The sequence below is a fragment of the Perognathus longimembris genome, chromosome 2 (genome assembly GCF_023159225.1).
Source record: "Perognathus longimembris pacificus isolate PPM17 chromosome 2, ASM2315922v1, whole genome shotgun sequence".
Taxonomy (NCBI): domain Eukaryota; kingdom Metazoa; phylum Chordata; class Mammalia; order Rodentia; family Heteromyidae; genus Perognathus; species Perognathus longimembris.
The window spans coordinates 121155447-121169182 of NC_063162.1; the positions used below are offsets into that span (position 1 = coordinate 121155447).

General features: G+C 33.8%; 1 protein-coding gene across 1 annotated transcript in view; it reads left to right on the plus strand.

The window, feature by feature from the left end:
* Positions 1-13736, plus strand: part of Glcci1 (glucocorticoid induced 1) — a 69015-nt gene that overhangs the window by 49900 nt on the left and 5379 nt on the right. Inside the window, exons 6-7 of the mRNA XM_048340074.1 lie at positions 806-958; positions 3645-3855. Of these exons, the coding sequence (XP_048196031.1) occupies positions 806-958; positions 3645-3855 (364 nt within the window). The remainder of the gene's footprint in view (positions 1-805; positions 959-3644; positions 3856-13736) is intronic.

A 13736-nucleotide genomic window follows, 5' to 3' on the forward strand; every position in this document is an offset into this window, starting at 1 on the left:
TTTTTACTTCTTTTCTATTGTTTAATTTACTTGAACATCAAAATGTCCATTAACATTTTTTGGTAAGCCTTACAGTAGCTATCAGAAGTAGTTAATTTTTGAGAACTTGAGAGGACTTCTGTATAGCCTAATAATTCAGTAGGTTTTTTTTTCATGATTGACAACATAGAAATGAAAAAGTACTAGAAGATAATTGTCACTGTATAGGAAACAAATCTTTAAAATACACACAGAACTATACAGAGGAGTCCCATGGTAACTTATTTCAGTTTTACTTTGCCAGTAATGAAGATGGCTGTCTGTTATTCTAAGTGAACAAGTGTGTACATTATAAAGTTATACTTTTATTCTTACATAAAGGATTTTCAAGAATATTTTTACTCCATGTAATTTTTAACCTTCTTTACTTTAACTTTCTATATATGTGTCTACATTCATAGTCTTTCAAACTGTCAAAAATAATTTAATTGCATTTTTATATTAGGGATTTTTATGCATATGCTTAGTGTATAGTATGTTTACAGATTATATGTATGCTGTATAGCATACTGTAGATTGTACCTGGATATATATTAGGCAAGAGCTCTGCAACTGAGTTACATCCCAGCACTTCCAACTACTTAATTAACTAGTTCATTAATTAACCAGTTTATGCATGTATTAAATCTAGGGCACTGCACTTGCCAAGCATGTGTGTGCTCTCCCACTTGATCTGTGTAGTCCTTCAATTTTTAAGATTTACCATGCTCATTAGCTCTTTGTATTGCTTTGTACAAATAATACCACTTCACCTTCTGTATCAAAGGCTACTGGATCAAGATCAGTCCCTATGCCACTGTCAAATATGTCTGTGCCAAAATCATCTGCTTCACGTGTGCCCTGCAATGTAGAAGGAATAAGTCCAGAATTGGAAAAGGTATTCATTAAAGAAAATAATGGGAAGGAAGAAGTGTCGAAGGTAAGGTTACATGGGCTATTTGAATCCTCCTTTTCTCCTTTAATGTTACAAACTTTCTCAGAAGTACTGTTTTATGTTAAATGCATATGGAAATACAACTTACATATACAGTTTACCTGTTCAGTGTACAATTTAGTGGCTTTTAGTATATTCATGAAGTTGTAGAACCATTACCAAAATCAAGGCCCTTTCAACACCTAAAAAGAAACTTCACATTCTTGGCAGTAATCTCATATTCCTTTAACATTTTTGCCCTTAAGCATCCACAGATCTCGGTGGGTCCATGGATTTTTTTCTATTCTAAGTATTTTAAATATATGGAATGGTATACTATATGGCCTTTTGAACCAGTTTTGTTCACAAGATTCATATATGTTGTAACGTTTATTAGTATTTCCTTGTGTAGTACACAGTTGTATCAGGTTTTATTTATTCAGTCATTAGTTTTTATATATTTCAAGTGTTTCTACTTTTTTTTGCACAATCATTAAATCTTTTATTTACATATAGAAATTAGCAAAACTTAAAACCAAATGCAGCTTGTAGAGAAATACTTTAATTTTCTTTATTTTCATGTGTTTCTACTTTTTGGCTATTATGAATGATACTGCTGCAAATATGTGTATACAAATTGTCACGTAAACATAATGTGTTCATCTCTCTTGGGTGTATACATGGGACAGTGTTTATTTGGCAACTCTATGTTTATTCTTTGAGGAACTTACAGATTGTTTTTCCAAACTTATCTGTACCATTTTATGTTTTCATCAACTATGTATGAAAGCTCCAATTTCTCTTCATCTTCAACATGTATACTTACCTGTTTTTTTCAAAATTTATACCAACCTAATAGATGTGAAGTGGCATTTTATCATGGTGTTTAATTTGCATTTCCTAATGTGTAATGTCTTCAGCATGTTTCTGTGAGTGATTTTATATCTTCTTTTCGTAAAAATTTTGATTCTTTGCTCCATTTTAAAATTGGATTAAAGGTTATTTTCTAATTTTGTCTTTTGTAAATCCCTTCGTTTTCTAGATACATGTTTCTTTTCATTTATCTAATTTTCAATTAATCTCATTTCAGTTGCCTTTTTATTTTCTTGATGATCATTTTAAATAGTAATGTGAAGAAGTGAAGTTGATCTAACATAGAGAAGGAGATAATCACTTATTTGTCTAATCCTTAATCTAAGGACATCTGGAACAAATATACTCTACTGAAATGTACTTCGTAAAATAATTTTGCTTTAAAAAAAGTCATTTTCAAATTTCATACTGGTAATATCACAACTCAATGATAACCTACAAGCTTACAACTAAAGTATTCATTTTTATAAATTTAAAATTAATGATTAATTGTACCTTAAAACTTTAATTAATCAGAATCTCTAAATTAAAATAAAAATGGTCACATTAACTATATTTATAGCATAAACTTTATTTCCTTTTGTACTTAGTGCAAATATATAAATTTCTAACATCTGTTTTGTTGTAGTTCTATCCCTAACAAAACAAAAAGTGGTTAAGGAAATTAATTTATATTATCTAATTATAAATTAAAAATTAAAATGTGAGAAATTATTATATAAGACAGGAATAAAACATAACTCAAAATTATTAGCTTGAAATTAACATATTATCTTTTTCTGATTCCCAACATTGACACTATAAAGAAATAGTTTCTTTGTTAGAATGAGGAAATTTTATTCCTAAATTGCAAACATTTTACTTTTTATAACCTGGACTTCTATTTATATAATTAAATATTCACTTCATACTAGTCATTATGTTGTAAAATATTGAAATATTGTGATTGACTAATATAAGTGATTGACTATATGGACTTTTACATGCTGGCCGTACTTCGTTGGCATTTAAATAAGCAAACTGGAGCAAATTAAAAAAATTTTTTATTACTAGTATTAGAAGGAGTCCATTCAGCAAGATCTGATGCCACTTAATTAGCTGTTTTACTGCAAGCTCCTTGTTTGTGAAAACAAGACACAGGACTGATAAATTTTAAGTGTTATATAGTACAAAATATGTGATTTTTATTATTATAGTTTTCAATTCACTTTTTTCTTCTTGCCACATTAGAATCATTCATTAGAACTAAGCAAAATTATTAATAATCATAGTTGTATATGAAACTAGTAGAGTTATTCTGAAGTACATTAATATCCTATGGTTGAGTACTAATAGATTAAAATTTTAGTAGAAATTTGGGGTAACTGCAAAAAACCAACAAGTTTTGGATCTAATGTTGGTCTCTAAGAAATTTTAAAATAGTAAAGAATTTAAAAATAGAAATTTTATACTTGTGAATGTTAAATTTTTTATTAGCAAGTGAAAATGCTTTTTAAAAATATTAATTTTTTCCCCATGTTTATTGAATGTGTCTTTGTAGCAGGCACAGTGCTAGACCTTTGAGATGCACTAAGCATATGCTGTCTTTGGTACAGGGGGTTATGAAATTTTTAAGGCAATTTAATTTGAAGGAAATTTTTAGTTCAACAAAGGCAAAATACCTAGAAATAAACTTAAGATGCAAGTATATTTTTATTCTCTGAAAAATAAAGTATGGTAATGATATAGTGGAATATGAGATCAAATGACAGACCATGTGCTTTCTATATGAAAAGACTGAATATAATCACCACAGGTTTAATGGTATTACTCTTTGCAGCCTTTGGATATTCCAGATGGTCGAAGAGCTCCACTCCCTGCTCACTACCGGAGCAGTAGCACTCGCAGCATAGACACCCAGACTCCTTCTGTCCAAGAGCGCAGCAGTAGTTGCAGCAGTCATTCACCCTGTGTGTCCCCCTTTTGTCCTCCTGAATCCCAGGATGGTAGTCCTTGCTCAGCAGAAGATTTGCTCTATGATCGTGATAAAGGTGAGAATGGAGTTATCTACTTAAATGAAGTATTTTCAGTGGGGCCTTGCTCATTATTTTGTCTGTCTTAGACCATTACATCATTTTTCTTTCATTGAGTGGTAAGATTACAAAAGATGGGTTAATCTAGGTTTGTTTGTTCATTGGTTTCACATACCCTCTTCTTTGTGACTTTCACAAACATCTTCCATAAATGTGTCAGAGAAGCACAGCACCTAGTTCTAAGAGCTAATGAAAGCTATAAAGTGGACTGTATACAACTTCAAACAGACCTTTTCCTTGTTATTGCCTAGAGCTGATGAAAGTTGATGTTAGAGTATATTTATAATCAGCAATTTTAGAAGAAATACTTAGCCATTTTTTCAAATTTGTATATATTTAACCAAGTAGGCACAGCTCAGTGAGCTCATTATATCAGTGTATAGGTGAGTTACTCTTAATATTTCTTCCTGCCTATCATTTTAGGTTGTCCATTTTTGTCAGAGTAAAATGTAAAGTAGAAATGATGATACTGGTAAATGTAGACAGTTCTGGAGTTTGTTTTCTCCTTTTTAAGATTAATACCATGAATAATTGAGAAATGCTAAGCCAAAAATGCAAAATTCATTGGCAAGATGATAGATGAATTCTGTTTCAGTTGGCTGGCTGTGACATTGCCTTTAGGGCCTCCAAGTGAATATGTCTATGAGAGAGAAATGTGTGGTCTTAATAGTTCAGAAGAGGTCTTCACTTAGATCTTGAGTTTCAAATGGTATAGATTCACTTAATTTCTCTTTTTCCCCCTGAAACTCTTATTACCTGTGTTATTATTAGAAAGTATAATCATGTTGCTCTCCTAGCCCAGGTCTTTTGCCAGGGACATTATCACACAGATGTTAAGAACAGCATGGGCTGCTGGGCACCCATGGTGTACATCTGTAATCCTAGCTATACAGGAGGCTGAGATCTGAGAACTTCAGTTTGAAGCTAACCTGGGCAGGAAAGTCCATGAGACTATCTCCAATTAAATTGGATGTAGAGCTGTGGCTCAAGATGTAAAGCAAGAGCCTTGAGCATAAAAGCTCAGGGACAGTGGCCAAGCCCCAAATTCAAGCCCCAGGACTGTTACACACATACAAATAGACAATCTCTGGGGCAGTTTTGTTTTTCCTTTGGTTTTGGTTTTGGTGGTTTGTTTATACAAGTTAAAAAAAGTTTCTTAGTAAAATAGAGTGGCTGAGGCCCTGAATTCAAGGCCAGTCTGGGCTACATACCTAGAAAGAGAGAGAGAGAGACTATGTGAAAGGGTTGGGGAAAAGGATAAGAGAGAGTACAATAGAAAGGAAAAGGAGGAAAAGGGGTGAAAGTACCTTCCTATTGTTTGGAGCGTTAACTAAGTATATTTAAATGTACTTACAAGCACAATCCTTATTTGTAGGAAACAAGATTTGGTGGTGAACAATATACTGTTATGCATCTGTGTTTATAGAAAGTTGCCAGTTTTACTGTGGGTGAAGTTTATATGCATTAATATCAAACTATAGAATTTGTGGCCTCTCTGTAAAGTCTAAATGGTAGGTTGGTTTTATTGATTTGTATGGTTTTTTAAAAATATAGATACCTTAGGATTTGCATTTTCTATGCTAAACTAAATTGGTCTTTTATATTCCCAGTAAAGGAAAATGGAATCTGTATAGGTTCTTAGTGGTTTTCATTAACCATAAAAATAAAATGAATACTGTAATTTGTTGATCAAATAGGATCAATTTGGAGTACCTTAGTAGAGTTGCTAGTTGAAGCATCAGTAGGAACCTAAGCAGGAGGAGGGAGATATGAGGATCATCTGTAGTGAATTCATGTACAGTGATAGATGTGCTACCACACTGATTATTTTTCTAGTTCTCATTTGTTACATAATACCCTTTTTCCTGCCTTTGTTGGCATTTCTGCCTGTCCTCACATCTATTGGCCATAAATCATGTATAATTTAAGATGAATAATTTTAGTTGAGTATGAGTAATACCCTGGTGTTTCCTTTGGCTATATCAATTGCAATGCTGGGACAAAAACACCTGACTATTTAGAAAGTTCCAGCTCTTTGGAGACTTATTTCAGGTGAATATTTTCATTTTGTTACTTGGTTTCGGTTCTGTTTTTTTTTCCATGGATTTTCCCAATAACCTAACAACCAAAAGCAGCCTAGTGACAAGTTTAACATTACCAGGCTAACCTAATAAGCTCTGTAATTTCTGTGGCTCCTGGTGAACTTCAGGACCCAGAATAAGAGCTCTTGTCTTGATAAGTTTATGTTAATATTATCAAAATATATCATAAGAGTTAGCCTACATCCTTCCACATCTTCATGCCTAAAATGCAAGGAGTCATTTATATAATACAGATAGCAATAGTTTAGTTTTTTTAGCAGCTCTACCAGTGTTCCTTGATGGTAGCCAAACTAGTCCTGGGCAGGCCACAGAATTTAGACGTCAGTCTGCCTCTTATTATTGATATTTGGAACAATTCAGGCAGTTGTTCTAAAATTCTGCAGTTTTGCAACATATTGTGGACACATTGATGATTGTAATCATGAAGTAAATGGAACCACTTTATTCAGGCCAACTACTGAATGTTGTAGTCCAAAAGGCCATAAATTTGATTACATCTTTTTTAAACTATATTTTCTTGGCGGAACAACATATACTATGTGTTGGGAGTTTCTCCACCCAGTACATGTAAGCCAGTTGAACTCATTCTATGATTTTGACTTGTGAATATTAATACTGCTAAACTTTAGGCAGTAGGATGAAGCAACCATTAGTTCCAGGAGTACAAAGGAAAAGTATTATCTTGCCTTTTAGAGTCTAGGATTGATCCTAGGTAAATTTAAAAAAAATTATTGTAAAGGTGATGTACAGAGGGGTTAGTTATATAAGTCAGATAATGAGTACATTTCTTTTTGAACAGTGCCTCCTCTTCCCTTCCTTCCTCCCAGTTTTTCCCTTCATTTTCAACAAGTGTATAGTGAGTATCAGTGCTGCATTAGTTCATCCTTTATCTTGAAATGCCTGCTTTGGACACCTTCCTAATCTTTTATTATATAGTTTAACCCTATTTGTGTTTATTTTTAGGGCTCTCCTTAATAAATACCCTGTTCCCCTTTCTGAAAATATTGACAGTGCATCAATGGCACATATTGTGATAGGTCTCCCTTAATTTTACAACTTGATACTGCTTTATAAATATGCAACTCAGTTCTACCTATTGTAGTTTGTCTAAGCTATAAACAAACAGAACATCCCAAACATTTGAACATTCCTGCATATATATTTCACTTAAATTATATATAACATACATTATATAATATGTATCTGTATTATATTGTGTATTGTATATATTACATAATATATACATATATGTATTTCTTTATACTGTGTCCATTTTAAAGACATATATCTTTATGTCTATATTGAGAATATCAGTGTTTTTTCTATAAGTTGTTAAATTATGTCAGCCTTTTTAATCTTCATGAAGAGTGTGATACTTTTGTGTTGTTGTTCGGTGCCAGTACTATGTCTTGAATGCTCTAGCTCAGCTTGCTCACTTAAGACTTGTGCTTTCTCATTTGAGCCACACCTCCATTACAGAATTTGTGCTGCTTAATTGGAAATGGAGTGTTGGGAACTTTTCTACTCAGGCTGATGTAAACTGTGATTGGAGTAGCTAGGTGTGAGCCACAGGCACCCCACTAAGAAGAGTTTAATACTCTTGAAAGAAAACAAAGAGTAGCCAAACTGAAGACTTTTTAAATTTTTTCTTGTATAACTATATTGTTACATCTTGTTGTTCGCCTAGCATATTTTTATTTCATATTTCTTTTATTTTATTGTAAAGGTATGATATAGAGGGGTTACAGCTTACCTAAGTAAATTAATGAGTACATTTCTTTTCAAGCAGTATTACCCCCTCCCTCCTTTTCTCCTGCTTTCCCTCCTCTCCTACTCTCCTCCCCTCCCCAAGTTGTATAGTTCATTTCCAACATAGCATCTAATAAGTATTGTTATTGCATTGGTCCACCCTTTGTCCCACCATTTCTGTGATTCCCCTTCCCTTCCTTACATCAGGTAAATTTAAATACAAGACAAAGGGCACCAAAATCAGAAACAATGACCACAGAGAATAAACCAGAGGAGAATAAAAAGACAAAAGAAATAATTGCAAATAGCAGACTAAAAATTTAAAAACCCATGACATCTGTCACCTCATTTGATTGCCAGGATGATTCGGCTGATCTAGCTGGTTAGGCAGGTGTCCCCTTCCTCCTTCATGGTTCCATGTGTGTCCTTCCCGAAGCTGCGCGCTGGCGCTCAGTTAAAGAGGACAACCATCCCAAATAGAGGATGACTGGTCTTCAGTCAAGGTATAGAGTAGCTGCGCTCCCCTGCTAGAACCTCCAAACAAGCTCTCGAGGTCCACACTGAAGATTTTACTAGCTTAGTAATGGGGGCTTTTTTTTATGGGAACAAAACAAATGGGCTATGAGGTTCTAATCTCCTGTTGAAATTAAAGGAAGGAAAATAACTTTACCAAGATGTATCTGGTTTTTCTCTTCTCATGTTTCTAACAGATAAACTCTGAGCATGACTGGAAACCCATTTATCAACTAAGTTAAAGGAAAAGGGCATCTGTTGGGGTTTTTGCTCCACGTTATCTTTTGTATTTCTCCAAGAAATAATGGCTCATAGAGGTCATATTTTTTTCTACTGACAAGTTGAATTGTAACCCTTTTGTACAACTACATAAAGATAATAAAAAATGTAATGAAAAATAAAATGAAAAAGAAAGAAATAGAGGCAACTCTATATTGTCTCACTCTATATTGACAAACAGAAGGTAGACCCAATGAAGCTGTTACCTAAATGTAAGCCTTTAAGTAGAAGCCCAGAATGTTAGCTAGGAAGGAACTTGATCATCTTCTCACTTCCTCATGTGTTTCAACTAGAGTTGAGATAGATCAAACTTGGTGGCGCATACAGCATGTGGTAATTCTGATATTTGGGTAGCCAGGTTGACTCCTTATTCTGCCACTTACGTTCTGTGGACAAGTTATTCTCCTTCTAGGCATCTCAGTTTTCTTGCCTAAAATTTAATTGGGGATAGTTTTCCCATATAGTCATTATAATGGTTAAATGTGCTCAGGTAATTTTACTATTATTTCCTGTAATATTATCACAACCCTGTGGTTAGACAGCATTGTCTGTACTTAAAGGCAACTTTCCTAACTTCTGTGTAATCCAGATTCCAGCAATGATGTTTTGCAAGAGACTGTCCTAATACATCTAAACTGCCTTTGCAGAAAGAATAGGCTTTATATAGCATTCATCTTTAAAAGGGCCTGGTGTGGGCAAAATTGTGCAGTTGGAGTCCCTGGATGAATGTTGAGAAATAAACAGGGAAAGTGGATAGGTAGAAAGACTAGTATTTCACCAGGAGTTCTCTAATCACTGCTAAGAGAAATAAGGGCCAAGGAAGAATAACTAGCCTGATTTTTAAATTTTTTTTTTTTTTTTTTTTTGCCAGTCCTGGGCCTTGGACTCAGGGCCTGAGCACTGTCCCTGGTTTCTTTTTACTCAAGGCTAACACTCTGCCAACTTGAGCCACAGCGCCACTTCTGGCTTTTTCTATATATATGGTGTTGAGGAATTGAACGTAGGGCTTCATGTATAGGAGGCAAGCACTCTTGCCATTAGGCCATATTCCCAGCTAGCCTGATTCTTAAGAGCCATAACCTAGGTAGAACTTCACAAGTAGAGAGATATCCCCAAAGGAGAAGGTAACATGCTATTTTAATAGTCTAGTTGTATGGTTTTCAGAATTTTTTTATATATCCTTGTCACCAGTTTTGAATTTGTACCCCAAACATAATATTTCTAAGTTATATGTATGTTTTCATTCCACAAACTAAGTATTAGTAAAAATAATTTGTTTTTAAAGACAGAAAATAAATGTGAAAAGAATGTTTTAATATTTTCTTTCTGAATGTCAACAGAGCGCTGTTGGGCAGGGAGGCCAAGAGCTGTAGGCCTAGGATAGCAGGGACAGATGAACTTAGAACAAAAAGCCTGAAGAAAAATCAACAGCATTTGATGGCTGATTTAATAACTGCATTAGATACAGGAGGAGAAATTAATAAAGCATAATAGTGTGAGAAATGTGGAAACTTATTCCCTTCATTAAGAGGTGAATATAGGAGAAAGAATATATTTATGGTGAATAAAAGGTTAAGGTTCTACCTTCGTTTCTGCTTTAAGATGTTACAATACCAGTGGCAATATTGGGTTTTATCTAGTGTTGCATTAAAGCAACATTTGCAGCACTTTCCTTTCCTTTCTTTACCTATAGTAAGTGTTCAGTAAATGTTTACACAAACATTTAAAAGTGAAGTTTCATTAGAACTTCAAGAACATCCTCCACAGACACATAATTCTACTCCTCCTCATAGAAACAATGTATTTGAGTTTTTTGAAAACTGATGTTCCTGTTAATTTTTTTCATTTAAAAAGATGAGAATGTAAAACAAAGAATACGTCATAATGATTTTCCTAATATTTTAAATGTATTATATACTTTTCAAGATATAAAATATACATTTTTTTGTACCAGTCCTGGGACTTGAATTTAAGGCCGGGTGGCTGTCCTTGAGCTTTAGTGCTCAACTACAACTTGAGCCACAGCTCCATTTGCAGCTTTTTGGTGGTTAACTGGAGATAAGAATCTCACAAACTTTTCTGCCCAAGCTGGCTTTCAACTGTGATCCTCAGATCTCACCCTCCTGAGTAGGTAGAATTACAGGCCAGAGCCACTTATGATTTATTTTTTTTAGTCTTCTGTTGTTACAAAAGACATTAATTTAGTCCATAAATTGGTTTTAGGACTGTCTTCATGATGTAATCTCCTTTCATTTGCAGCAATATTATGTTAGATTTCTAAGTAGTAGAGACAGTAAGCATCGGTGTTCTTGATTACTATGGCATTGTGCATACTATTAGCATACAAAACCAAAAGAGCAACTGTAGCATGTGTAATTTGCAAATTTATATCAAGTCAATTCCTGAAGACTAATAAGTGATTAAAACATAAAATACCTACAAATGATTAGTCAGCCTAACATTTGGAATGTAACTTGAGTTCCACATATTCAATTTCTTATTAAAGCTTTCCAAGCTTTAATTCATTATCATGTGTTTAATATTTAGGAAGCTACTTTTGGTTTGATATTGTTCATATGCAATAAATATTATGTTATAGCTATAAACAACCAGTAAATGTTCCATGCTTTTGATTCTTAGAATTGGATGATTCTGTTATAAATATATTGCTAGTATTTGTAGCTTATGCCTATAATTCTAACTACTCAGGAGGCTGAGATCTGCGGATTACTGTTTGAAGTCAGCCCAGGCAGAAAAGTCTTGTGAGACTCTGATTTCCAATTAGCAAAAAAATTAGAAGTAGGGGCTGGGGATATGGCCTAGTGGCAAGAGTGATTGCCCAGCACCACATATACAGAAAATGGCCAGTAGTGGCGCTGTGGCTCAAGTGGCAGAGTGCTAGCCTTGAGCGAGAAAAGAAGCCAGGGACAGTGCTCAGGCCCTGAGTCCAAGCCCCAGGACTGGCAAAAAAAAAGAAAAAAGAAAAAAAAAGAAAAGAAAAACAAAATTAGAAGTAGAGTTTTAACTTAAGTGGTAAAATGCCAGACTTAAACAAAATAATAATAATAATAAAAACACAAGCAAGACTGCAAGGCTCTGAGGTAAGCCCAAGTACTAGCATAGAAACAAACAAATATAAGTAAGAGACCTATGAGTGCAGAAAATATGTGAGTAATCATAGTCATTGCATTTATCTGTATTGGCATTGGCTATGATTGTTATAAAAACCAATTATGTTTCTAGTTATGATCTTACATTATTCCCTGGTAGGATAACAGACTAATAACATTGACATATACTTGTGAACAAAAAGTATTGAATGAGAAATATTACTTCATCATCTGAGCATGCATGCTCACTTCATTTGTAACATTTTGTTGAAATGTTACTAAACTTAACACAAAGTTTTAAATAAATAAGTGACCCATTATGTGTTCAAGTCTAGACTAGGCAAGGTTAGTTATGTAGGTTTTTTTAAAAAAACATACTACTTTGTTAAGCAAAAAAAAAAAATACTGATAGTATTCTTCCATTGTATTTTAAAACTACTAAAGGGGAAAAAACATAGGATTTAGAGTTTTGGAGAAACAGTTCATTTAATTATACAAAAACATAGAGAGGTAGTTTTGTTCAAAGATAACCTGCCTACACGGCAAGAGCTAGCTTCACACACTAGATGCTTCCATTTTCTGTTCCTTATGCAGTCTATGAAATTAGATACTTACCTTAAAAAAAGTTCTTAACATATATTTGTTTATAGTTTCAAAATGTTTTTGTTTTCAATCTTTGTCTTTTAGACCACAAAACATAAAATAGAAATAACAGGAAGCCAAATAATTTGCATTGAAAAGGCAAAAAAATGTAACAGTGCTGAATGCTAGGTTACTAGGTAACTATTTTTCTCTTTAACATTAATCACTCCCCCCCAAAAAAACAAAAAAATTTAAGCAAGTAAGACTGTAAAAAAAATGCATTTTATAGTGTGTGAAACTTGGAAATATTTAACTTTTTTTTTTTTTTTTGTCTTTTCTTTTTTGGTAATGAGGATCAAACCCAGGATGTTGTGCTTGCTAGGCAAATGCTTTGCCACTGAGCTACATCTCAGCCTTTGGAAATAAATATATATATATATGGGGGGGGGTTGTTTTTATTTGTTGTTTTTTGTTGTTGTTGTTTGGTTGGTTTTTTTGTGTTTTTTTTTTTTGCCAGTTCTGGCGCTTGGACTCAGGGCCTGAGCATTGTCCCTGGCTTCTTTTTGCACTCTGCCACTTGAGCCACAGCACTACTTCTGGCCGTTTTCTGTATATGTGGTGCAGGGGAATTGAACCCTGGGCTTTCATGTACATGAGGCAAGCACTCTTGCCACTAGGCCATATTCCCAGCCCCCCTTTGGAAATATTTTAAGAAGAAAAACTTTAATTAATTATAGATTGTTGGTGGAGAGACTGTCACTTTATAGTTTATTCCTCTAGCTTTCAGCTCTGTAAAAGTCCTTTGAAACAGGCAAGAAGACTGTAAGAGAAGTATGGAGTAGACCTCTTAATACAGTAAGAAATAGAATGGAGAAGACTGTAGCTGAGGTGACTTTTTACATGATAGAGTGGATCCTTGCCTACTGTCATCAGCTCACCCCTGAGGATAGCATAAAAGGACTTGCAAGATCTCTGCCGTGCCCACAGAGCTCTCCAGAAAGGCATTTCATGCCACGTTTTCTTACTTGTGTTTTGGATCTCATGTTGTTGCTGTTTGAATAGTGAAGTGAGACCAAGCTATATTTTTGGTATTACATCAAGTTCAAGGCTTCATTTTCACCAGTTTATTTTGTTGACCTGTCTTTTTAGTCTAGACTCACTCAATCTGAGAATAAATTTGGGACCTTTACTTGGGCTAATGATGCTTTATTGTCAAAGAGTCATAGCCTCCTTCCTTTGTTTCATTTGTGTAATCAAAATATAGGATAAAGTTTACTTGCACATATGAAAATACAATTAGGTTATTAATATGGAGAAGGTAACATGACATCCTACATAATTGCATAGAAAAGTCCATTCTGTGCATATTAGGTAACATAATGAATTCTACTGAATAATCAACAAAAAATATTGTCTCTAAAGTAAATATAATTGTCTGCCTACTGAAAAAATAGTCAATATGTTTAATGACATTAACAGCAAGATAAACTTAGAAATCAGACTA